The 25147-nt window shown below is 42.2% G+C and overlaps 1 protein-coding gene across 2 annotated transcripts in view; it reads left to right on the top strand.

The window, feature by feature from the left end:
* The window catches only part of BRWD3 (bromodomain and WD repeat domain containing 3), a 195306-nt gene that overhangs the window by 39546 nt on the left and 130613 nt on the right, over positions 1-25147 (top strand). For both annotated transcript variants that reach the window (XM_030209053.1, XM_030209052.1), the window contains exons 10-13: positions 5201-5271; positions 16178-16278; positions 16833-16873; positions 24193-24297. In XM_030209053.1, coding sequence (XP_030064913.1) covers positions 5201-5271; positions 16178-16278; positions 16833-16873; positions 24193-24297 — 318 coding nt within the window. The remainder of the gene's footprint in view (positions 1-5200; positions 5272-16177; positions 16279-16832; positions 16874-24192; positions 24298-25147) is intronic.

Genomic DNA, 25147 nt, shown 5'->3' with positions numbered 1-25147 from the left:
ACCTCACATCTACTGGTGCTAAACAGTTTGTTTCTGACAGTGGGATGACGATTCCTTGAAGTTTTAAGTACAGAAAAGTGATCCATAGACCCACCCACATGGTAGCAAAGCACGCAGGTATTATTTATAGTGGATTTTCAAAGGGAAGCATTACAAATAGCTTTCCTTCAAAAATTGCCCATCAGATCCATGCGCTGACAAAGTTTCCACGTACTTTATAACTGCTTTATTTGGAGGTGGTGAAAAAGGGGCAAGACATCATCCCTCTCGCTCTGTAACAGGTTGCCTAAATGTAAGCGCCTTTTGCATGCTTAAATTTTATAGAATACTGTCATCCACGGGGTTAAGTGTACAACAGTGTTGTGCTGGTAAATGTTTAACAACGGGCTTTTTCTCCAAATAAAAAAAACCCCCCAAACAAACCATATATATGTACATAACTGTATTATACTTTTTATTGGTATGAAGCGTATGAGTAGGCAGCAGCCAATTTACAAATAATATTAAAACATACAATATTCTTTACTGTAAATTCCTTATGGCCAATTGATTTTCACAGAATTCTTTGGTTGATTTTTGCCATACTCGCATCCCCAATAAATTTATTGACATTAAATCTGACATATGATTCTGTCAGACTATTTCTCAACCCACTACTGGGAAACTAGAACAAGCTGGACTGGTACAGATTCCTATACAGACTCTACATGCTAGCAGAATCCTTCTCCTCAGTCGCACATGCAGAATGTGGACAGACCCTCAACTTATACAGAGTAGGGAGCCACAAAAAAAAAACCAAACCATGCAGACAAAAACTGGAGGCCTCCCACAAAAAGCCAGAAATACTGAAAATACTAGTAAAAATAACAGAAATGCATTTTCTTCCATACTCTGCTATATACAAAATTAGAAAATATGTACATTTTCAATAAAGCAAACTTCCATGAGCAGCATGTCCCCCTTTCTCATCCATGAACAGCATGTCTCCCTCTTCTCACCATCCCCTTCTATCCATGTGCTGCATTCCCCCTTTTCTCTTCCTCCCCTTTCTCTACCCTTCCCTCCATGTACAGCATGTCCCCCTCTCCTCTCCCTTCCCTTCCATCCATGTGCAGCTTGTCCCCTTCTTTCCCTCCTAGGGGTGTTTCCTGGGCGAAATGAGATGCAATGGAGCCCTGAATTACTGATACCCTAAAGCTTACACCCCAACACAAATAACAAAAATCGTGATGTACAGATTCAACGACATGACTCCTTGCATCCCTGCCCAATACAAGCACACAACTGCTGTCACCCCAAAAAGGAACAGCTCCTGATACACCAACTGAAATGTGCAAATACTGACACAATTTCATATTTCCTCCTAGTCCAAATGCATACCAACACTGACACCACTTCCCCATGCATACCAACACTGACACCACTTCTCAACACAGAAACAGGCACTCTAGCCCAACAGACCCACACAAATCCTGATATTTAAAAGAAATACGCACATCTGACAATCTTCCTCACCATTGCAAACACGAGCACACAAACCGTAACATGCCTACAGAGGTAAACATTAATCTCCCACATCTTTTCCCCACACAATCCAACAAAACCTGACACCTCAACATAAATGCACAAACCCTGGCACACTTTCTCAACACAGGCACCTCTTCTTTTAAAGACTGCTAAATATGCATTCATTACATGTGATCAATAAAACATTTGCCAGCTATCTTTAAACACTAGCCCTTTAAACTCCCAAAATGTCAACATAGGCATTTTCTCACTACAGTAGTGCAATCCTTGTCTCACGGATCTTGATATTTAAAGTAGACCTAAAAAGAAATAGGAGACAGTGAGAGCAGGAAACAGGTACTCATGGGAGGCAGGACAGAAGGGAAATTTGCACAGAGCCCCAATCCCTTCTGGGACAATTTTTCCCTGCACACCTAATCTCTCTTGCACGAAGAAAGAGGGATTCCCAGCCATGTTGCTGCCGTCCCATATTGGAGGGAGCCAGATCTCTAGGGCCTTAATTTCTGGAGACCAACTGGCTTGCATTATGCAAAGTGCCACTGATTTCCCCCTCCCCCCAGTATATCCATTAGAAATGTTCCCTAACCTGCATGGCCTTCACTGGGCAGTGGTAGCTGGGGCACCGGAGGGTTTGTGCAGCCTTTGCCTGTGTAGGCACGGAGTGAGTGCAAAACCCTGCACCAGCAGCCCAGTCCGCTGGATCTGTGAACACCACTGCCCTTTCTGTAGTCTGGTCGGGCTCCCTGCTGCTTCACTCCTACAGGCTGCCTCCTTTTGCATTGACTGCTTACCCTCCCATCCTGGGCTCGGTTCAGGGCTGTGAAATCAGGCAAGCAAAGTGGAGACACTCCCGTACACTAAGAAGACCACTACACATGCAAAACCCATCAGGAGGGGCAGCACAAATCAGAGAGCTTAGTTCTGACTTTTCTCTGTATCCTAGCCTGACTCCCTACCTCTTACTTTTTCTCTCCTCCCTCCTTTCCCTTCCACGGTTTCTCCGAGTGTGAAGCTGCAGAGGGAGGTAGAACACATCAGACTCCCTCTAGCTGCTCCAGATTTTTCCCTCTGCTGGGTTCTTCCCACGCGGCAACAGAAGTTGCACCAGAAGGAAGGACCCAGGGCTGGCCAGAGAGAGCCTTTTGCAATTGCTGCTGACAGAGCCAGGTCCCTATTTTAACAGCCGGCTCGCAAAGCTTTGGAAAAGATAACAGCCGGCTCCAGCACACCACTGAGTGTACACGTAAATGGCAGCCATGGCTTAGTGCTATTCTCTAATTTATGTTTTTAAATTACATACATGTAATTGTTATAGGGAATTCACAGGAGAAGGGGCATGGAGGCATAGGCAGGGCTGACATTTTACACAGAGTATTGCAAATTGTGTGTGTAATGTCACATTTAGGCACTAACAGTTGTTTGAGCCATTGCATTGTCTTAAATGTGCATGCCTATATTTAGCATGCCGATTGTCAGGTTTAAGCTAGTATTTCTTAAGGGTGCTTACGTGAATAAGAGTCATTATAGAATAAGCTCACTACCTGTCAATGTAAGACTTATTTATCGCAATTTCCCTCTAGCAAGGGTTCAATGCGATTTTACAAATTAACAAAACCCATGGTAATCCTGAATGGTGGATAACATTATATACTTGAAAACTAACAATTAATAGCACTAAAAATATGACTTAATACTGTCACGAAACGCCTAGCCACCCGCCTGGGGTTACCCCGCAGCCACTTAGAGGGTCTATCCCCAGCACAGCTCAGGTCTGCCTGCACCTGTCGCTTGTGCTCTACACTAGCGCCCTCCTCCAACTGACTGGGTCCCAACCGCCTGTGGGCGAGTCTCCCACTCTCAAATTATCCCCAGTGAATTCTAGGTTACTGGGGCCATGCTCCCAGTAGTTCCACAGTTCCCAGAAAGCAATCACAGACCCAACACAAACCACCAGGATTCTTTATCAGTCCAGACAGGCAGTCAACAAACTGAAAATGTTTGTCAGAACTTGAACAGTGGACAACAAATGTGCAATCAGTAAACAATAACAGGTAACTAAAATAGGGATCAATTATAACACTAACTAAACATTTGCTTACTTTCTAAAAAGTACCTGGGAAGATCAGGACATACAATTCATCGAGCCTCAGCAAAGAGATCTTGTCTCTTTTCTCCCTGGCTAAGACTGATGCAAATGCCAGCACTCTTGGGTAGTTTCAAATTCCAGGCCAATCAGATCCCAGAACAACAACATTTGAAAATAGCTGGTTACATCACTGCAGGCACTTCCTATTATCTGTGTGCTAACTAAGGGGCCCTTTTATTAAGCCATGTAGGCGCCTACGCGCGCCAATTCGGAGTTGCCACCTGGCTACCGAGTGGCCTGTGCAGTAATTTCATTTTTTATGTGTGCACGAAAATATATTTTGTTTTCTGGTGCATGACAAAAATTGCTTGTGCTTGTAGGCAATTACCGTATGGTTAATACGAGAGACCTTACCGCTAAGTCAGTAAGAGTAACATCGGGAAATAGGTGGAACGTTCAATATTCTTAATAAGCTCTTTTACTAAAGTGTGATAAATTTTTGCAGTTCTCACATGGTAAGTGTTGGGAGTGTTCCTAGCATCTTTCATTACAATTTACTACACAGAAAACAAATAATTAAAACGCAGTAAGCGTATTAACAGTGATTCTGCATGCTAAAGTACCCCTATCCTCCACCTATAACCACACATTTCACATCCCATAGCAAGGTATGTAGTTAGTACGTGAATTAGCACTTGCTAGCACAGTAAGAATTTATTTATTTGTTGCATTTGTATCCCACATTTTCCCACCTATTTGCAGGCTCAATGTGGCTTACATTGTTCCATCATGGCGATCGCCATTTCCGGAGTGAGAGATACAAGTGGTATTACATTAGAGATCATGATTGGCATAGTAGATTAAACAGACAAGTATAAAGAGTTCATATTCGGAATTAGAGAGAGAGTGATATTGTGTTAAAGTTCATTCATGGTAGAGTAGACTTTGGTAGTCAAGTATAGAGAGCTGGGCTTTATCCAGTTCAGGCTTGAGTTTCGTTGTCTGGTAGTTAGGCTGTATCGTTGTGGTATGCCTTTTTGAACAGGCTGGTCTTTAGTGATCTCCGAAAGTTAGTTAGGTCGTGGATAAATAAAATTATGTGTCCACTGCTTAACAGGTAAGGATTAGGGATTGAAAGTCTGTATGTAACCATTTATATACACTCACTATCACATCTGTATTAGAACTAATCAACATTGATCTATTAATTTGGTTACTTTAATCACACTGTTATTATTTAACGCTATATTCTACCTTACATTTTGCATATCCGATATGTATTAATGATTTCCTTTATTTCTAATTTTCTTTATCTAAAATACCTTAATTGTAACAATACTTTGTTCTTCTCATACTGTTTATGACGATTGTCATAGCGGCATAATGTAAGCCACATTGAGCCTGCAAAGAGGTGGGAAAATGTGGGATAAATAAATAAATTTAACATAGCATCCACATACTTTAGTGGAGGAAATTTACTTTGCCTTTTAAAAATAGAAAGGTTGTACTGTATCTAGATTCTTTTCATTTGATACATGTCTATTGAATCCTGGCTTGTTAAATGTGTTTTATGTTTCTTGATCTTAGGGATCGCCCACTGAAATTTACTGAGAGATCCAGGCCTGGGGTTCAGATTTCCTGTTCCTCATTCAGCTCCGGTATGTATACCAGTCCATTACCATTTGGAGCACAGTGAGCTTCACTGAAATGGAAATATTCATAGAAACATAAAATACGATTTTATATAAGGACAGTAAGGCCCATTTAGTCTGTCCAGTTCAATTCTTTTTGTTACTGTACTATCAATATAAAGCACCGCTAACGGGCATAGGAAGCCTCAGTTTAGACATAGATTCCTTTCCACCCATCCACCCCAAACTCCCGGCCACCCCTAGCCTGATCTCTGATTTATAGGCCCTTGAACCAATTAGAAGGCTACATATTTAATTGGAGCATCTCTATCAGCCAGTAATTAGCTCTTAGAAATACAGTCTACTTAGAGCCACAGAGGGGAATCTACTAATAACACGCAAAAATAATAATAACAACTAAATATTAGCATAGCCTAGCATACAACTAGCAATCTTAGGGGACAAGAGTACATATTCTTACTCAATTAGCAACTTAATTAAGAAATTATCAATAATAAGATGCAGGCAGCAGTCCAGCAGAGAGATGGGGGCTATCCAGTCTTTTGCACTGAGTGTCACATGTTTGTTTATCTCCCAGTTGGTGAGAAGTTGTATGTGTGCACTCGGTGCAAAGAGTTCCTAGCACTTGGGGAACAGGTTCAGTCTTTGGCGGCTAGAATAGCAAACTTAGAAGAGCTGAGGCAGACAGAGAGGTTTACAGAGGAGTCCTACAGGGACATAGGAGAGAAGTCCCACCTCCAGTCTGGCAACCTCTGTGCTGCCATGGAGGAGAAAGGTCTCCTGAAGGGTATCACTGTGGAGAGGCAGGAGGTGATCCTGTAGCCAGGAACTGCCCTCCAGAGGATGCAATATCTTCTCGCACCAAGGATATGTCTCCAGGAACTTCTGCCCAGGAAGGAAGGGTTAGGATGGCCATTGTAGTTAGAGATTCGATCATTAGACATATAGATAGCTGGGTGGCTGGTGGACGTAAGGATCCCTTGGACACTTGCCTGCCTGGTGCGAAGGTGGTGGACCTCATGTGTCACCTAGATATGATTTTAGACTATACTGTCTTGGTACATGAGTACTGATGACATAGGAAAATGTGGGAGGGAGTTCTGGAAGCCAAATGTAGGTTTGACAAAACAGTGGGTTTTTAGGCCTGTAAAACTGCCTTAATTCTTGAAGTATATTTCTCCTATTGGCCAGCAGGTGATGTTTCCTTACTTTAATGCTGTTAGAGTAGGGGGAATGGGGGGGAAGATTAGTTGAAGAAGAGTTTATAGATAAGGGGACTAACAGAGAGTGATGGGGGTGGGGAAGGGGGGCACATGTTAATAATCTGATGATGGCATGTTGTTCACTGATTTAATTGATAGCTCTGATATACCTGCGAGTTCATACACCTTGATTGCACTTAAATGTATTATGAACTGTCATCAATAAAAAAGCGTTGAAACATAAACACAAAACAGAGGGGAACAAATGGGTTAAAATGTTAAAAAGTTTGATGACGGATTGTACCATTTTGGTTTAAGGAGTACATGTGTATTTTCAGTCTATGTGTATTCATATAATTGGATGTATTTCTTTTGTATTGTCATCAATAAAAAATGTTGAATCGTAATGCTGTTAGAGTAATGACCATTTTTTCTTTAGTCTGGCACAGATAGGAAGTAAGACGCAGTATACTTTTGAAAACTTGTTGTTTTGGGCTCTGATTGGCCCAGGAGCTCAAATTCATCTAGAATGTACTGGCTTTTGCCCCAGTCTTAGCCAGGGAGAAGAGAGAGAAAGATCTTTGTTGAGGCCCTATGAACAGTTATATTTGATAACCTGTGAACAGCTATATGTCCTGAACTCCCAAGGTACTAGTTAGTAAACAATGTTTAGATAATTTTATAATTGATTCATATTCAGTTACTTGTTACTGTTTTGCTGATTGCACATTTTCTGTTCATTGTTCTAATTTTTTCAAAACAGTAAACATTTTAAGTTTATTGCCTCTGCTTATCTGGACTGACTAAGAATCCTGGTGGTTTGTGTGTTGGGTCTGTGAGTGCTTTCTAGGAACTGTAGGAATCGCTGTGGATAATTTGAGAGCTGAAGACTTGCCCAGAGGCAGTTGGGACCCAGTTGGTAGGAGGAGGGTGCTAGTGTAGAGCACAAGCTGCAGGTGCAGGCGGACCTGAGCTGTGCTGGGGATAGACCCTCTAAGTGGCTGTGGGGTGGCCCTAGGTGGGTGGCTAGGCATTTCATGATTGTAGGCTCGTAGGTAGAAAGCTTAAATCCAGAAACTCAAGGGTTACATTGTTAAAAGTGCTCCCCATTCCATGCGCAGAATCCAAGAGATAGGCAGAACTCCAGAGTCTCAATGTATGGATGAGGTGATGGTGCAGGGAGGAGGGTTTTAGATTTGGTAGGAACTGGGCAACATTCTGGGGAAGGGGGGGCCTATTCCGGAAAGATGGGCTCCCCCTTAACCAGGTTGGAATCGGGCTGCTGGCATCAACATTTAAAAAGGAGATAGAGCATCTTTTAAACTAGAAACTGGGGAAGGCTGACAGTAAATCAAAAAGCGCATGGTTTGGAATCACCAAAACAGGGAAGATAGGGCATCCCGATATCAAGGCTGCAAGCAAGACCATAGTAGACCAGGTGTCTTTAAATAAAGAGTGGACAGATTTGAAAGATTGCAAATTACCACTGTCCACTGCTGAGCAAGTTGTAAATAGGAACAACAAACATTGTTTTGAAATGTCTGTATACAAATGCCAGAAGCCTAAGAAATAAGATGGGATAGTTAGAATATATTGCACTAAATGAAAAGATAGATATAATAGGCATCTTTGAGACCTGGTGAAAGGTACATAACCAGTGGTATCGTAGAGATAGGGTAGATCGAATTGGTGGAAGGGTAGCATTATATGTTAAGGATGGCCTTGAATAGATTAAAAATTCTACAGGACACAAAGCACATCTTGGAGTCACTATGGTTAGAAATTTCACATGTAAAGGGGAAAAGTATAGTGATAGTAATGTACTACCGTATACCTGGCTAGGATGAACAGACAGATGCAGAAATGTTGTCAGAAATTAGAGAGGCTAAGAAACTGGGTAACATAATAATGGTTGATTTTATTTATTTATTAATTAGGATTTATTTACTGCCTTTTTGAAGGAATTCACTCAAGGTGGTGTACAGTAAGAATAGATCAAACATGAGCAATAGGCAATTACAGTAGTAAAAATATTCAAATAACAATACAGAGTATGGCATAGTATACTACTTACAATGTCAACACAATACGTAATAGAACATTTTAATGGATAGTGAAGGGTAAAGCAAAGATGGAACATATAGATAGGTAAGAGAGTAAGAAGAGTTAGAAAGTAAGCTGACTAATAGTGGACAAAGTTTATAGAGAACTGTTATTGCCTTATAATTCTGTTTTTTCTTAATTTGTATTTTCTGTATTTCCTTTACATTTATATCATGTAAATAAATGTAAAATGATATAAATAAAGAATTAAAAAAAAAAAAAAAGTAAGGTGACTGATTTAAAGAAAGTTCCACATGAGGTCAGAGAGATGATTAACTACTAATACTACTACTTGACATTTCTAAAGCGCTACTAGGGTTACGCAGCGCTGTACAATTTAATATAGAAGGACAGTCCCTGCTGAAAGGAGCTTACAATCTAAAGGACAAATGTACAATCAGTCAAATAGGGGCAGTCTAGATTTCCTGAAAGGTATAAAGGTTAGGTGCCGAAAGCAACATTGAAGAGGTGGGCTTTGAGCAAGGATTTGAAGATGGGTAGGGAGGGGGCTTGGCGTAAGGGCTCAGGAAGTTTATTCCAAGCATAGGGTGAGGCGAGGCAGAATGAGCGGAGCCTGGATTTGGCAGTGGTGGAGAAGGGTACTGAGAGGAGGGATTTGTCCTGTGAGCGGAGGTTATGGGTGGGAACGTAAGGAGGGTAGAGAGGTAATGAGGGGCTGCAGACTGAGTGCATTTGTAGGTAAGAAGGAGAAGCTTGAACTGTATGCGGTATCTGATTGGAAGCCAGTGAAGTGACCTGAGAAGAGGGGTGATATGAGTATATTGGTTCAGGCGGAATATAAGACGTGCAGCAGAGTTCTGAACAGATTGAAGGGCGGATAGATGGCTAAGTGGGAGACCAGTAAGGAGTAGGTTGCAATAGTCAAGGTGAGAGGTAATGAGAGCGTGGACGAGAGTATGGGTGGTGTGCTCAGAGAGGAAAGGGCGAATTTTGCTGATGTTAAAGAGAAAGAAGCGACAGGTCTTGGCTATCTGCTGGATATGCGCAGAGAAGGAGAGGGAGGAGTCGAAGATGACTTCGAGGTTGTGGGCAGATGAAACGGGGAGGATGAGGGTGCCATCAACTGAGATAGAGAGTGGAGGAAGAGGAGAAGTGGGTTTTGGTGGAAAGACGATAAGCTCGGTCTTGGACATGTTCAGTTTCAGCTGGCGGTTGGACATCCATGCAGCAATGTCGGATAAGCAGGCCGATACCGATTAAATGTTATCTCAGCTAGGGTAGGGGTGGATAAACATGTCCCGCTGCAGTATGTGCAGCCCAGGTCACTCCTTGTATGTGTGAGTGAGACTAAGAAGTTAGTTACTTTTTCCATTGAAGGCCTGGTTGAGCAGCCAAGCTTTCACCTGCTTCCTGAAGTACGGATAGTCTTGTGTTAAGCGGAGCCTTTCAGGCAGTGCATTCCAGAGAGTGGGAGCTACATCGGAGATTGCTTAACTGGGTAGCTGTAACATCAGTTAATCAAGAGAGGGTAGGAAAGTACACCAAAAGGTCAATACAAAAAAGAAAAGCACACGTCGACCTCCAGAAAAAGGACAATGAAGAGTTCTTTATTACTACTACTACTTAACATTTCTAAAGCGCTACTAGGGTTACACAGCGCTGTACAGTTTAACATGGAAGGACAGTCCCTGCTCAAGGAGCTTACAATCTAGAAGACAGGTGTACAATCTAAAGCTTACAATCTAAAAGACAGATGTACAATCTAAAGACAATCTAAACAATCTAAAGACAAGTGTACAGTCAAAAGACAAGTGTAGAGTCCGTCTGATAGGGCATAATATATTTCACGAAAGGTTAGGTGCCGAAAGCAGCCTTGAAGAGGTGAGTTTTAAGCAGAGATTTGAAGATGGGTAGGGAGGGGGCTTGGCGTAGGGGTTAAGGAAGATTGTTCCAAGTATAGGGTGAGGCAAGGCAGTGCGGAGCCTGGAGTTGGCAGTGGTGGAGAAGGGAACTGAAAGGAGAGATTTGTCCTGTGAGCGGAGGTTACAGGCGGGAACATAGGGGGAGATTAGGGTAGAGAGGTAGTGAGGAGCTGCAGACCGGGTGCATTTGTAGGTAAGGAGGAGAATCTTGAATTGTATGCAGTATCTGATTGGAAGCCAGTGAAGTGACTTGAGGAGAGGGGTGATATGAGTATATCGGTTCTGGCAGAATATAAGACGTGCGGCAGCGTTCTGAACATTCTGAAAAGACCCGACACTGTCAGTGTTTCGGCGACGAATCTCCTGCATCAGGGGTCACTAAAATTGCAGAACTCTTAAATGGTAATAATAAAAGAAGTCTTCTCTATGTTCCACTGGATGACTTACAATAAATGTAGTCCACTTCTAGTCGGGAAAATAAAGTGTCTACAGTGAACTCTGTCTCACTTCCAATCGGGAAGAGAAAAAGTATGTAATGTCCTTCGCATCACTGAAGCCACTGTCAGCAAAAAACCTGGTGCAGGAGGCAATGATGCTGGGGCTACTTGATAAGTGATCATAACGTGATCAGATTTGATATAATCTCTGGAGTAAGTACACACGGGAAATCCAATGCATTAGCATTTTAACTTTCAAAAAGGAGACTATGATAAAATGAAGAGAATGGTTTAAAAGAAAAAAAAAAAAAAGGAAACAGTAGTGGAGCATCTGCAAAGGTCAAAAATTTACATCAAGTGTGGATGCTGTTGAAAAATGCCATCCTGGAAGCCCAGACCAGATATATTTATTTATTAAGAAAGGAGGAAGGAAGACCAAATGACAGCTGGCATGGTTAAAAAGTGAAGAGAAGAAAGCTATTAGAGCTAAAAAGAAAATTCTTCAGAAAATGGAAGAAGGATCTGACTGAAAATAATAGAGAATGGTAAGGGATTTGCATTACAAGACGTATGAGGCGAGACTTGCTGACCTGAACATGTATACCCTGGAGGAAAGGAGAAACAGGGGTGATATGATACAGACGTTCAAATATTTGAAAGGTATTAATCCGCAAACAAACCTTTTCCGGAGATACGAAGGCGGTAGAACGAGAGGACATGAAATGAGATTGAAGGGGGGCAGACTCAAGAAAAATGTCAGGAAGTATTTTTTCACGGAGAGAGTGGTGGATGCTTGGAATGCCCTCCCGCGGGAGGTGGTGGAGATGAAAACGGTAACGGAATTCAAACACGCGTGGGATAAACATAAAGGAATCCTGTTCAGAAGAAATGGATCCTCAGGAGCTTAGCCGAGATTGGATAACAGAGCCGGTAGTGGGAGGTGGGGCTGGTGGTTGGGAGGCGGGGATAGTGCTGGGCAGACTTGTATGGTCTGTGCCCTGAAAAAGACAGGTACAAATCAAGGTAAGGTATACACAAAAAAGTGGCACATTTCTTGGGCAGACTGGATGGACCATGCAGGTCTTTTTCTGCCGTCATCTACTATGTTACTATGTAATAGGAAACAGCGTAAGGAATGGCAAGTCAAATTTAAAGCGCTGATAAGGAAGATAAAGAGAGACTTTGAAAAGAAGATTACGTTGGAGGCAAAAACATATAGTAAAAACTTTTTTTTTAGGTATATTAGAAGCAAGAAGCTGGTAAAAGAATCAGTTGGATCGCTAGATGACCAAGAGACAGGAGAGGTTCCGTGGGATTGGAGGCAAGTGGATGTGGTCGCTCTTCACAAAAGTGGAGACAGGGAAGAAGTGGGAAATTGCAGACTGGTAAGCCTCACGTTGGTGGTAGGAAAAATAATGGAGTCACTTCTGAAAGAAAGGATAGTTAACTTTCTAGAAGCTAACGGGTTACAGGACCCGAGGCAACATGGCTTTACCAAAGGAAAATCCTGCCAAACAAATCTTATTGACTTCTTTGACTGGGTGACCAAAGAACTAGATGTAAGCTACTTGGATTTCAGCAAAGCCTTTGATACAGTCCCCTACAGAAGACTAGTGAATAAGCTGAAAGGGTTGAACTTGGGACCGAAAGTGGTGAACTGGAGAGGAAACTGGTTGACCCACAGGTGGCAGAGGGTGATGGTAAATGGAATCCACTTGGAGGATACTTGCAAGGGTGGCCTCCAAGACTTCAGCAGAAGTCTCGTGAGTCCGCCATTGGAAGTCTCGGCGGCCATTTTGAACAGCGATCTGGCAGCGGGAGAGCATCAGTGCCAGCACCAGCGGCAGCAGCGGACAGGCAGGACCGGAGATCTTTCCTGCCTGCCCCGAAGAATTGGTTACACAGCCTGGGTGGATGAAGGAGGGGCAGGTGAGAGAGCAGGGTCATTGGACATGGGTGGCTGGAGGGGGGCAGGGGGAGAGTAGGGTCGCTGGACATGGATGGCTGCTGGGGGGGCAGGGGGAGAGGAGGGTCACAGGACATGGGTGGGGGACAGGGGAGAGGTGGGTCATTGGACAATCTGTTCAGAACTCTGCTGCACGTCTTATATTCCGCCAGAACCGATATACTCATATCACCCCTCTTCTCAGGTCACTTCACTGGCTTCCATTCCGTTACCGCATTCAGTTCAAGCTCCTCCTTCTTACCTACAAATGTACTCAATCTGCTGCCCCTCTCTACCCTCATCTCCCCTTATGTTCCCACCCGAAACCTCCGTTCACAGGACAAATCCCTCCTCTCAGTACCCTTCTCCACCACTGCCAACTCCAGGCTCCGCCCATTCTGCCTCGCCTCACCCTATGCCTGGAACAACCTTCCTGAGCCCCTACGTCAAGCCCCCTCCCTGCCCATCTTCAAGTCTCTGCTTAAAACCCACCTCTTCAATGCTGCCTTCGGCACCTAACTCTTACCTTCAGGATATCTGGACTGCCCCAAATTGACTGCCCCCATCGTATCGTCTACTCACTTGTCCTTTAGATTGTAAGCTCTTTGAGCAGGGCCTGTCCTTTTATGTTAAATTGTACAGCGCTGCGTAACCCTAGCAGCGCTTTAGAAATGTTAAGTAGTAGTAGTACATGGGTGGCTGCAGGGGGGGCAGGGGGAGAGGAGGGTCACTGGACATGGGTGACTGCGCGGGGGGGGCAGGGGGAGAGGAGGGTCGCAGGACATGGGTGGCTGGAGGGGGGCAGGGGAGAGGAGGTGGGGGTGGAAGGGGGGCCTCAGACCATAAAGGGATGGGGGAGGGGGCACTCACTCACTCTCTGTCTCTCACATACACTCTCTATGACACACTCTGTCTCCATTTCTCACACACACTCTCAAACATACACTCCGAGGAAAACCTTGCTAGCGCCCGTTTCATTTCTGCCAGAAACGGGCCTTTTTTTACTAGTAATTCGTAATTTATAAATATTCTGCTTGAGCTTTAATGTTTGTGATTGTTTAACTTCTGGGAGTATGTTGCTTTTCTTGTTATGCGCTCCGAACTTGTCGGTTGTAGCGGGCTAAAGTGGCTTGGGCTCTTCAGCTTGGAGAAAAGGCGGCTGAGGGGAGATATGATAGAGGTCTATAAAATGATGAGTGGAGTTGAACAGGTAGATGTGAAGCGTCTGTTTACGCTTTCCAAAAATACTAGGACTAGGGGGCATGCAATGAAGCTACAATGTAGTCAATTTAAAACGAATCTGAGAGAACATTTCTTCACTCAACGTGTAATTAAACTCTGGAATTAGTTGCCAGAGAATGTAATAAAAGCAGTTAGCTTAGTGGAGTTTAAAAAAGGTTTGGGCGGCTTCCTAAAGGAAAAGTTCATAGACCGTTATTAAATGAATTTGGGGAAAATCCACTATTTTTGGAATAAGCAGTATAAAATGTTTTGTACTTTTTTGAGATCTTGCCAGGTATTTGTGACCTGGATTGGCCACTGTTGGAAATAGGATGCTGGGCTCAATGGACCTTTGGTCTTTCCCAATATGGCAATACTTATGTACTTATGCTATAAGACCTAATGTAATGTAACCTCTGTGCTAACCATTTAGGTGTACCCAGCACTTTGGGGAAATACAGTCAATGCAGAGCAGTGATCGCTATTACACATTAGCAGCACAGCCAATAGCACAGAATGCAGTCAGCTATAGCAAGGGTAAATAACTGTGCCATATTGTCTGCTGCATTGGCACTTAATGCCCCCGCATCGCCCGCAAAATCACAGGCTGTGGCTTTAGTGGTTAGTTCTGATATTCAGTGACACCAACCAGTTAAGAGGCATATTTTCAAAGCACTTACTTACAAAGTTACAAAGAGGCATATTTTCAAAGCACTTTGGGAGGCTAAGTTCCATATGTTTCTATGGAACTTTGGGAGGCTAAGTGCTTTGAAAATAAGCCTAATAGTATGAAAATGAGCCTCTAAGTGCTGCTGAATATCAGCAGATAGTCCTTCAGAGGTAATTTAACCAAGTAAGAGCCTGTCCTGCCCAGTTAAATCACTTTGAATATCGACCCCTGTTCTTTATTGTGCACCAGGCTTTTATTGTATCCAGGCTTTCCAAGGGGGACATTAGATAAATGCTGGGCCATGTATCCTGACTGCTGATATACTTTCTCATATGCTGTTTTACTGTGATAACAGTGCTGTTACCTGTAAAAGTTTCAGAATTTGAGGAAACCTTACTTATAAGGTTGGTATGAGAACTGTACTTACCATCGAGTAAACATGACTTTTAGATCTTCCAATATCATTGTCCCTCAAACATATATTGAAAGGATAAGTGTCTACACCTTAAGATAATGACGGTTTAGTTTGTAATACTTGTAAAATATGAATTGTTTGCTTCTAAAGTGTTGTAATAAACTTAGAGTAAATTCTATAAGTAGTGCTTAAAAATCATTGTTGATAATGGGTCAGGCTTAGAATGATTCTGTATCAATGCTCATAAAATCCAGGAACGCCCCCAAATTATACGTGATATGATTTAGCTGCAATCCATTATAGAATTTGATAAGCACCTAAATCCTAATTATTGCCAATTAGTGCTGATAAATTATCATGCAATTAGCGCTGATTAGCTTGTTCAATTAAGTTGTGGGCACTCTTTATAGAATCACGCTAATCGTGTCTAATTGGCATTGATGATTTTTTAATTGGCACCAGTGATTTTTCAGTGCAATATATAGTATTTGGCCCTTAGTCGACTGGTTACCAGGTAACACATCTTGAAGTATGGTATTCAGTATCTTGGGTTCTGTGGCTTTGTACATGGTTGCTGTGTGTGGTTAACTGTTAGTTTGCTTTTGTTGTTTTGTTCCTGTATGTAAGGAAATAACTGTGAACTAAAAACAACAACAAAAATCTGTGTAGATATTGAAACATGGTGGATGAGTGAAAAGCTGGTAAAGAGTGATACAGAGAGAGAGAGATTCTTCCATATTCCTCTTGTCATAACCAACATTTTGGATCTAGTTCAATCCCTATGAGGGAGACAAAAATAAAAAGGCCTAGTCTGCTGGAAGTATAGTGGCCTCAGAATTATATAAGACTTTTAACGCAACGGTAAGAATCCAGAAGTCTAAGAGAGGATATGACCTGGATGAGAGCTGCTTAATTTGCCTAACCACTTCTGTTTAAATCAGTGGTTAATTTACATTGATCTGATTTCCTGAGAAGTGCTTGACTTTTTTATGGATTTCTTTTCGATGTTTTATAACTGTCGGCATTTGCCTTGCAGGTGGTATGTTCATAGTAACAGGTAGCACAGACCACGTGATAAGAATATACTACTTGGGTTCTGAACCTCCTGAGAAAATTGCTGAATTAGAGTCACATATGGTAAGGGAGCTGAAAAATACTTTGCATATAAATGGTTTTATTATTATTACTATTGCTTCCAAATGACTTCATTTATTACACAGTTTTAAATTCTGAAAATAATGACAAATTCTCAAGTTTGTTTATTTATTGTATATTTACTTGATTTACCGCCTCTAATTAAGTCAAAGTGGTTTATAATCACTAAAGCAAACAACAATATACAAGGAAAATGAACTCCATTATTTGATAGGTTAGTAAAGCCATCAGAATCATTCAAAAGAGGACAACACACCCATACCTTATTCATCACAAACTTTAAAAATGTACAAATTCAAATCACGTTTCTTCAGTGGGGCAATGATTGCATCTTATGTGTTCCTTATGTATTAGGCCTTAATAAACTAGATTTATACTGTTGTCATTTTCGTGCAATAAAATTCTTGGGCAGTAGGCTACTGATTTTCACCAGAAGCACTCTGTTTTTAAAATGTCAAATTTCATTCTTTCTGCAGACAACTTTAACTTATGAGCAGAATGTTTTTAACAGTTCTTTTTTTTTTATTTTTTTTAAGGATAAAGTTGTTGCTATCCAGTGTTGCAACAATGGTGACAGGTGAGCATTTAACTTGGATATTGGCTGTTTGTCTTTTTTATTTTTTTTTTTATTTCGAGAAGTGTTTATTGATATCCAAGCACCAATTACAAGGTAAATACACCCAGCAAACTTAACATCAAAGAAGTAATCAGCCTGGGAAAAATAGTTTAACTGCAAGATAAACCTCTAAACATTTTGTGATTGTTACAAAATAACCCTCTCCCCCCCCCCCCCCCCCAATTCAGTAGCTCCCTTCCCTCCACACTCAACCTGTTGAGAGAACAGAAATCAAAAGGAACAGTGAGTCAAAAAAGGAGACTAAATGTTCTGCCACTTAGCCAGGGTATGATTGTGAACAGCCAACAAACGCTGCATTTCACAGATATGCCATAACTTAGTCACCCATTTCACCAATGAGGGCACCATGGGCTGCTTCCAGTGAGCCGCTAGGTTCACTCGTACTTCACACATTGCATGATGCACAAACAAAACTTGAAAGCGAGTGAGACCTGGGGCTTTGTAGGAAACAAAAAAAATAAATGGAGTCCATGGGAGTGGTCTTGCTAACCATCATTTACAGCTGATGTTGAACAGCTTTCCAGTAGGCCCGAATCTTAACAGAACTCCACCATAAATGACCCATCGAACCCAGTTCCCCACTCACTCTCTAACACAAAGGAGCGGTTCCAGAAAACATATGGTGAAGGTGGGCAGGGGTGTAAGATACCATCGATATAAAACTTTAACAGCAGACCCAATCGACTGGGGACTAGGATCCAAGATGGCCACCTGAGCAGACGTGCGGGACGGAGCTCCTGCTACCCGTCGAAAACTGCTTCGATTGAGATCCTTTGGACCCGTAATGGGAAAGAGGAAGGGGAAACCTGGAGTGCCTACCTCCACGGGCAAGGTTGAACCCCCTCTCTTGAGACAGTTGACATTGGAGGAGTCGAGACTCCGGATGCCGGGAGTTGGAGTGTTCGCTTCGGGAGGTCCGGGAGAGCAAGCAGACCAGAGCGCTGAGGGAGTTTCTTTGAGCCCTCCCTCGATAACGGTCCCTCCAAGACCTGGAAGAGAAACGACGGGCGCGAGTGAACAGCACGCTGAGTCCGGAAGTTGGTCCCCAGCGACTGCGTGTGGAGACTCCGCTGCCTCGTCAATGCCAGTGAGTTTGCCAGCTCAGACAGTTTTGCTGCCTGGAAGAAATCCTGACGAACCTTCCATTAGTCTTGGAACTTTAAAGAAACCTGCTACCGTTACAATGGAATCATTATGGGATGCAATACAAGGACTGAATTCCAACCTGCAGCAAATTTCAGGTATTTTGCGTGGTGAGGTTGCGGACTTAGAAATCGCAATGTGATTTGGTAATGAAAGTTGCAGAACAATCTATAAAAATGGAGTCTTTTGGTAAAGAATTAAAAACGGTGAACTCCTTGACGAATGTGTTGATAAAAGACACTAGCCTCCAACAACGCAAATTGGAATATTTAGAAAACCAGATTAGGGGGAATAATTTACGTTTTCTCAATTTTCCTAAATCCCCTCTTATTCCAGCGATAGACATGCTTAAAAAGTATTTCACAGAAGTATTAGGTATCCCTTGTTTGTTTTGTTACATTTGTACCCTGCGCTTTCCCACTCATGGCAGGCTCAATGCGGCTTACATGGGGCAATGGAGGGTTAAGTGACTTGCCCAGAGTCGCAAGGAGCTGCCTGTGCCTGAAGTGGGAATTGAACTCAGTTCCCCAGGACCAAAGTCCACCACCCTAACCACTAGGCTACTCCTTCCGAGGGATACCCACCTATTACTAAAGCAATGTATATTTCAGGAATTGGAGGGAGAGAATTGCCTCCTGACCCCCAATCTGGACTAAATTTAACGGAATTTCTAGAATCTTCACTTGAGGCTATAACTGAAAGAACTACTTTGTTGGTCACCTTCGCTCTACAACTAGATCGGAATAATATTTTCAAAATTTATTTCCGCCACACTAATTCACCCTTCCTTGGCTCAAAAATTCAGGTTTTCCAGATTTTGCTCGAGAAACCCAAAGGAAAAGAAAGCAGTTTTTGTTGTTAAAAGAGAGGATGTTGTGAATAGGAGGGACCTTTTTGTTAAGATTCCCCTGTAGATGTTGTGTTTCTTTGAATTCTGTTAATTATATTTTTTTTGAACCAGAGAAGTTAAAAGAATTTATAGTATCAAAGGAATAATGCTGCAGCAGTCCTTGATTGCACAGCGTTTAACCGGCTAGCGACACTCCTTACTCTGTCTGATGATTATATGAAGTAATTCATCTTTATATTAAGTGGGTTTTGTTTGAATTTCCTTTTCTTGGATCCACATTATGAGGACTAATGTTAAAAGATTTTTCTTGATATGATAATGTGTATGTAATTTTTTTTACTTTTATGTGAATTTATGTTAATTGCATAAATGTAAATTGAATAATAAAAAAAACAAAAAACCTTTTAACAGCATTTTCTTTAAAAGGTACCGAAATGGACACTTAAGAAGGCTTTTTCCAAAGTGTTCAATCATCCTCCGCAAGAGAAACTCCCAATTCAGAATGCCAATTGTTGTGATGTAAAATATAGGGGTGGGAGGACTTCCATTGATATTTATATAAACAAGAAATCAAACATTTGGTACCTGTAGAGTCCTCACAAAATTCTTCAAGGAAGGAATCTTCCCACAATACCCTTTGTTTTATAGAAGCTGCAGTCAAAAATTGTCACAATTGGGTATAAGTGTAAATCTCTGTGGGTAAAAGATGATAATCTTCAACAAGTTTTGAGACAAGGACTAACTCATCATCATCAAAGAGCTGACCCCAAGTGGCCAACCCCAAGGAGGCTCAACGGGTAAAGGTACCAGGAACAGGGCCCGGAGGAAAAAATGTGTTTGAAAGCTATAGGGATAAGACGGGATAGGACCAGGTCAGGCTTAACAAACAGATCATCCCAGTAGGAAAACATAGTAGAAATGGAGGGGCAAAGCACTTTTGGCAATTGCCAAAGTTTTCAAGTAAACCATTAAATAATGCAGCAAACGAGGCCCCACAAGGAATTACTCCATATGATCACAAATCATATGGTGCTGAGCCTGAAACCATTTGAGGGCAGCTTGAGCAACTTTGTAATACTGTAAGACATTAGGAACCCCCAAGCCCCCCCTTTTCTGATCCTTATAAAGAAAATATCGTGGAAGGCTGGGTCTCTTATTGTGCCAAATAAACTGAATCAGGCGGTCTTCAGACGATCGCAAAGGGTAAGACTTGAAACAAATACATCAAGAGGGGCATAACATTCATTTTCAGCGTAGCTATCCATCCAAAGACAAGTCTAAGAAATCCCAGTGCTCTAGATCCCTATAGATATCCTTGACCAACCCAGGTTAGTTGGGAGAAAACAATCAGTGAAAGACGGGGTTAAAGTAACACCCAGTACCGAATCCCATGTTGTACCACTGGAAAGGGAACGAGGACTGTAGCTGATCCAAAACTGCCCCCTGAACACCAATAACCATAGTCTCAATCTTGGTCACCAAGACCTCCGAATACTCTGCAATCATCTTCATCAGGTTGAGAAAAGAGACCAAAGGGCGAGTCGGGGAAAGTAAAACGTCATCGGCAAAGAATTCTAATTTAAATTCGTGCTCCCCTGCACGAGTATCCAAGATATCCGAATTAGAGTGCACTGCCATCACAAAAGGCTCAATCACTATAGCAAAGAGCATCGGGGACATTAATTTGCACACATGCCCAGGGAGAGGAGTAAAAGTCCTGAATCCATCCCCGAAAGTAAGCCTCTACCCCATAGCGCTCCATAAGCTTCTCCATAAAAGGCCAATGAACCCTATCAAAAGCCTCGGCATCCAAACCAAGAAGGCACAAGGACAGCTTCTCCTGTTTAGTGTAATAAAGCAAATCTACCATTTGCCACACATTATCCAGTGCCTGCCTGCGAGTCATAAAGCCCACCTAACGACTGGTTGATTTGGGCAAAGTCCAACGTGGAGAGTAGGCAGGCCACGGCTCAGGTGATGTCTGCAACACCTAGACTGGGTAGTGAATTTTTCCAAGTGCTCCTTAATTTCTTCTCAGTACCTTGGGGTGCGGTTCTACTCCAGCTTGGCCAAGATGCAAAATTCAGGCCCAGATCGGAGCCCTTCTTTAGGATGTCTGACCCTTTGCTTGGGACATCCTTCGGGTGCTCTGTTCGATGGCAGCTAGCATAGAGTTGGTGCCTTGGGTGAGGGCATACATGAAATTGTTTCAGGGGGCTCTCCTGGTCTCTTGGAGACCCCAGTCAAACGATTTGCAGGCTTGCCTGCTTCTTTCATCTGCCACCCGTCAGGATCTCCAGTAATGGTTGAACAGGAGTCATCTGGATGGACTTGGAGGCACCGGGGGACGCTGGCCCCACTGTGCCAATCTCTTTGGTTGGAGGGCTCATTCTCAGGAGCAGCTTGTGCAGGGCTGCTGGTCCCTGGAGGAGAAGAAATTGCCCATCAATCTGTTGGAGACCAGTGCCTTTCATCTGGCCCTTCTAGCTTTCCACTACTTGCTTTGCCACAACAGTGGCCTCTGTCAACTGCCAAGGGGGCAGGAAGAGTAGGCAGTTGGCCTGGGTGGAGCTCCATCTACATGCTCTTTCAGTGACTGATGTAACAGGCCACCATGAACATGGAGATTTATTTTCTGATCAGATATTGGATAGATCCGGGAGAGAGGTTTCTGGCAGATGATGCCTTTCAGGCAATAGTTGCCTGTTGCAGAACACTGATCATGGATCTTACGGCCTCAGTGGCAATCCCCATGCTTCTTTAGCCTCAGGAGGGAACTTTGTAAGTCTGAGTGCTTTGAAAATGACTCTCTAAGCCATGTTAAATCAGTTTTGTATATGTTAAAATTTTTATGGTGTGCTAATTAACCTGATACATACTAATGACTGCACATAGTTCACATCTGCTCATAACAGTGCAGTGATGAAATGGTAACTCTGCTGAAAGCCTTAGAGGTCCTTTTACAAAGATGTCCTAAAAAGTGACCTACGCTAGTTTTTAGTGGGTAATTTTCCTGCTCGCTCAGGCCATACCTCTTAGTGCATCTGCCAAAAAGCTGACTTACTAAGGGCTCATACGGTAAGTGGCCAGGTGCTAAGTTTTAAATTAGCGCCTGGCCATTTACCGAATGAGCCCTTAGTACCTCCTATTTACTTGGTGGTAAGGGCGCATCACTAACCCCATGGTAATCGGGCAGCACGCGGCAATGTGGCCACACTGGTAATTACCACTGGGAACACCCCTGCAACAGAAAATAGAAAACATTTTCTACCGCATGAAACTGCACGCGCCATAGAATTACCACAGGTTCCTGCAATACCCTGGAGGTAGGTAGGGCCAATTTGGCGCTACCCACAAGGTAGCCCTACCACACCTTTTTGTAAAAGGACCCCTTAATTAGGTGCCCTTTTATAGAATTGCTGTCTCTGGATATGGGCATATGTTTGTATCTGCATCTATACAAATATCTTTATCTTATCTATATGTGTAGATACAGGTATGTTTCTCTCTCTCTCTCTCTCTCTCTCTCTCTCTCTCTCTCGATGGAAGGCAGTCAGTATTCAGTGGAGTAGCCACCACATAAACTAAGTGATTTAGCATAAGAACAAAGTCGTTGCCATATCGGGACAGACTGTAGGTTTATCAAGTCCTGTTTCCAATAGTGACCAATCCAGGTCACAAGTACCTGGCAACAGAAATAAACAGTGGATTTTCCCAAGTTCATCTTAATAATGGCGTATGGGCTTTTCTTTTAGGAAGCTATTCAAACTTTTTTAAACCTCGCTAAGCCAACTGCTTTTACCACATCGTCTGGCAATGAATTTGAGTTTAATTACACATTGAGTGAAGAAATATTTTCTCCAATTTGTTTTAAATTTACTACTTTGTAGCTTCATTGCATGCCTCCTAGCCCTAGTATTTTTGGAAAGCGTTAACAAATGATTCATATCTACCCATTCCGTTCCACTCCACTCATTATTTTATATACATCTCTCATATCTCCCCTCAGCAGAGCCCTAGCTGCTTCAGACTTTCCTCATAGGGAAGTCGTCCCATTCCATTTATCATTTTCAGTCATCCCATCCCCTTTACCTGCTTATCTTTATATGGATTATAAGTTACACTCTCAGTTTAAAGTTAGGATGGCTACTATGGTAGTACTAAAACAGATAAAGTTATCCAGATAGTACTGACTATTGGCACTTGCGTAACTTTTGTCCTGGCCTTTCCTTCTAAATGGATAATTTTTGGCTAGACATTCAGTGGTCTTTCTAAAAGTTTTGCTCACATTCACTCCTTTTGTGTGCTACCCATTTTAGAATACCTTTGGTTGAGAAGTTTCTTCAAAGTTCTGTGTTTCTACAGACCTCTTTTTTTTTTGTTTTTTTTGTTTTTTGTTAAATTTATCAGAAGTTCTACCAGAAATGTTTACAATTCATGAACAGGACTATGAGGCCAAGGGATGGACGTGTCCTAAGGGAAGTTATAGAAAGAAGATGGGGACAGGGCAGTTGCTGAAAAAAATTGATGCCAGGGCTGAGTTTGCCTTTGGCATCTTCCTTCACTTTCAAGCTTGTATATTTACACACTGACTCAAAAGGGCAGTGTGACATTCCCACCCGCCCAATTTGGATTTCCATTTGATAGTGCCTTACAATAACCTTGGGTGGGAATGGGGAAAGTGAAGATTTATATCCACCCTCATTAATTTATATGAGGAGATCCTTTCCATGTCTTTGGATAATTGTGATTGATATTGAAGTGTCTTTGGGTAATATCTCCAAATACATTAGCTTTTCGCATACCATAAGAGTAGTAAACCTTACTCCTTAGCCAGGTTCTGTGGGTTATAAGCACAGTCTTATCAAGTTGGAAATTGCTTGGAAAATAGCTTTTAATCAGACCTTTTTAAAATCTGCCTGATGGGAAATATTTCCGTCACATTTTCTTGGTCTCGGACTGCATTTCTTGGTACTTGAGAGTGTTTTCTCTGTCCACAAGATGTACAGAATAGTCACTTGGCACTGACACTTCTATCATCAGTGCCATTCATCAAGTATCATTTTATGTGATCCTTATGTTCCACTCTTTCACACAAGATAAAATGTGCCTGAGAATTTTGCTCCCTGGTGATTTGTTTTGTCATAGACACAAAGGGGAAAGGCTTCTTGTATAGTTTGAGCCCTCTGTCTTTCCAAGAAATAAAAAAAATTCTGAAGAAGCATTGACAGATAATTAGATTTTTTTTTCTCATATTTCCCCTCAGCCTTCGTTTTGTAAGTGGGAGTAGAGATGGCACAGCTCGGATCTGGCAGTACCAGCAGCAGGAATGGAAGAGTACAGTACTGGATATGAATACCAGAATGACAGGGTGAGCAGATTCCCTGACACTTTGTGTTCATTGGTGGCTCACAGCTCTTATTTCAAGTCTGCTTTTTTTTTTTCCTGTCTGTCTGTCGAAGAATGACCTGTTTAAATAGTGAAGTGACATGGAAAAGTAGGCTAGTATAGTTCTGAGCCTTTTATAAAGTATATAGTGCTGTGGTATAATGTCAAAGATGTCTGTATGTATGGTGCTATGCACAACAGATCGCTCCATTTTTATAAACACGCATTCACAAAATAAAGAGCTGCTTTGCATGAGGGACATTTTTATGTATATTTTATAATTTACTGTAGTGAATTTTAGAAATGTGCACACACAGTTGTGAAGAGGAGAGCTTCAGAAAGATGAACTCTGTCACAGGCGAAGTAGGTTTGATGGAGAGGTGAACGATATTTTTTTTACAGGTTCAAAAGAAAAACTAGTTAGGGGTGATACCTGGCTTTGAGCAGGTATAAATGCAGTCAGGCAAAAGTGCTGAGGTTTACAGTAGAATGACGATTATCCGACATCTGTTATGATGTTTTCTATGTTTTTACTTTTTATCGTAAATTATCTGTATCATTATCACATTATGGTGAAAGACCACTGAGGCAGGGGAACACAGATGTCCCACGGGGAAACAATAGCAAAAAACAGAGAAGTGGGAAATAGACCAGGCAATCCAGAGACAAATGAGGAGACTTCAGTCAATTTGGAACACTATTGGTGAGTGTTCCAAATTGACTAAAGTCTCCTCGTTTGTCTCTGGATTGCCTGGTCTATTTCCCACTTCTCTGTTTTTTGCTGTCATTATCACATTATGCCTGATATACAGTAAAAATGTTAGGTATATTTT

This window comes from Microcaecilia unicolor, chromosome 7, assembly GCF_901765095.1.
Source record: "Microcaecilia unicolor chromosome 7, aMicUni1.1, whole genome shotgun sequence".
Taxonomy (NCBI): Eukaryota; Metazoa; Chordata; class Amphibia; order Gymnophiona; family Siphonopidae; genus Microcaecilia; species Microcaecilia unicolor.
Note: the sequence above shows the minus strand (reverse complement) of the source record. Positions and strands in the feature narration are given on the sequence as shown.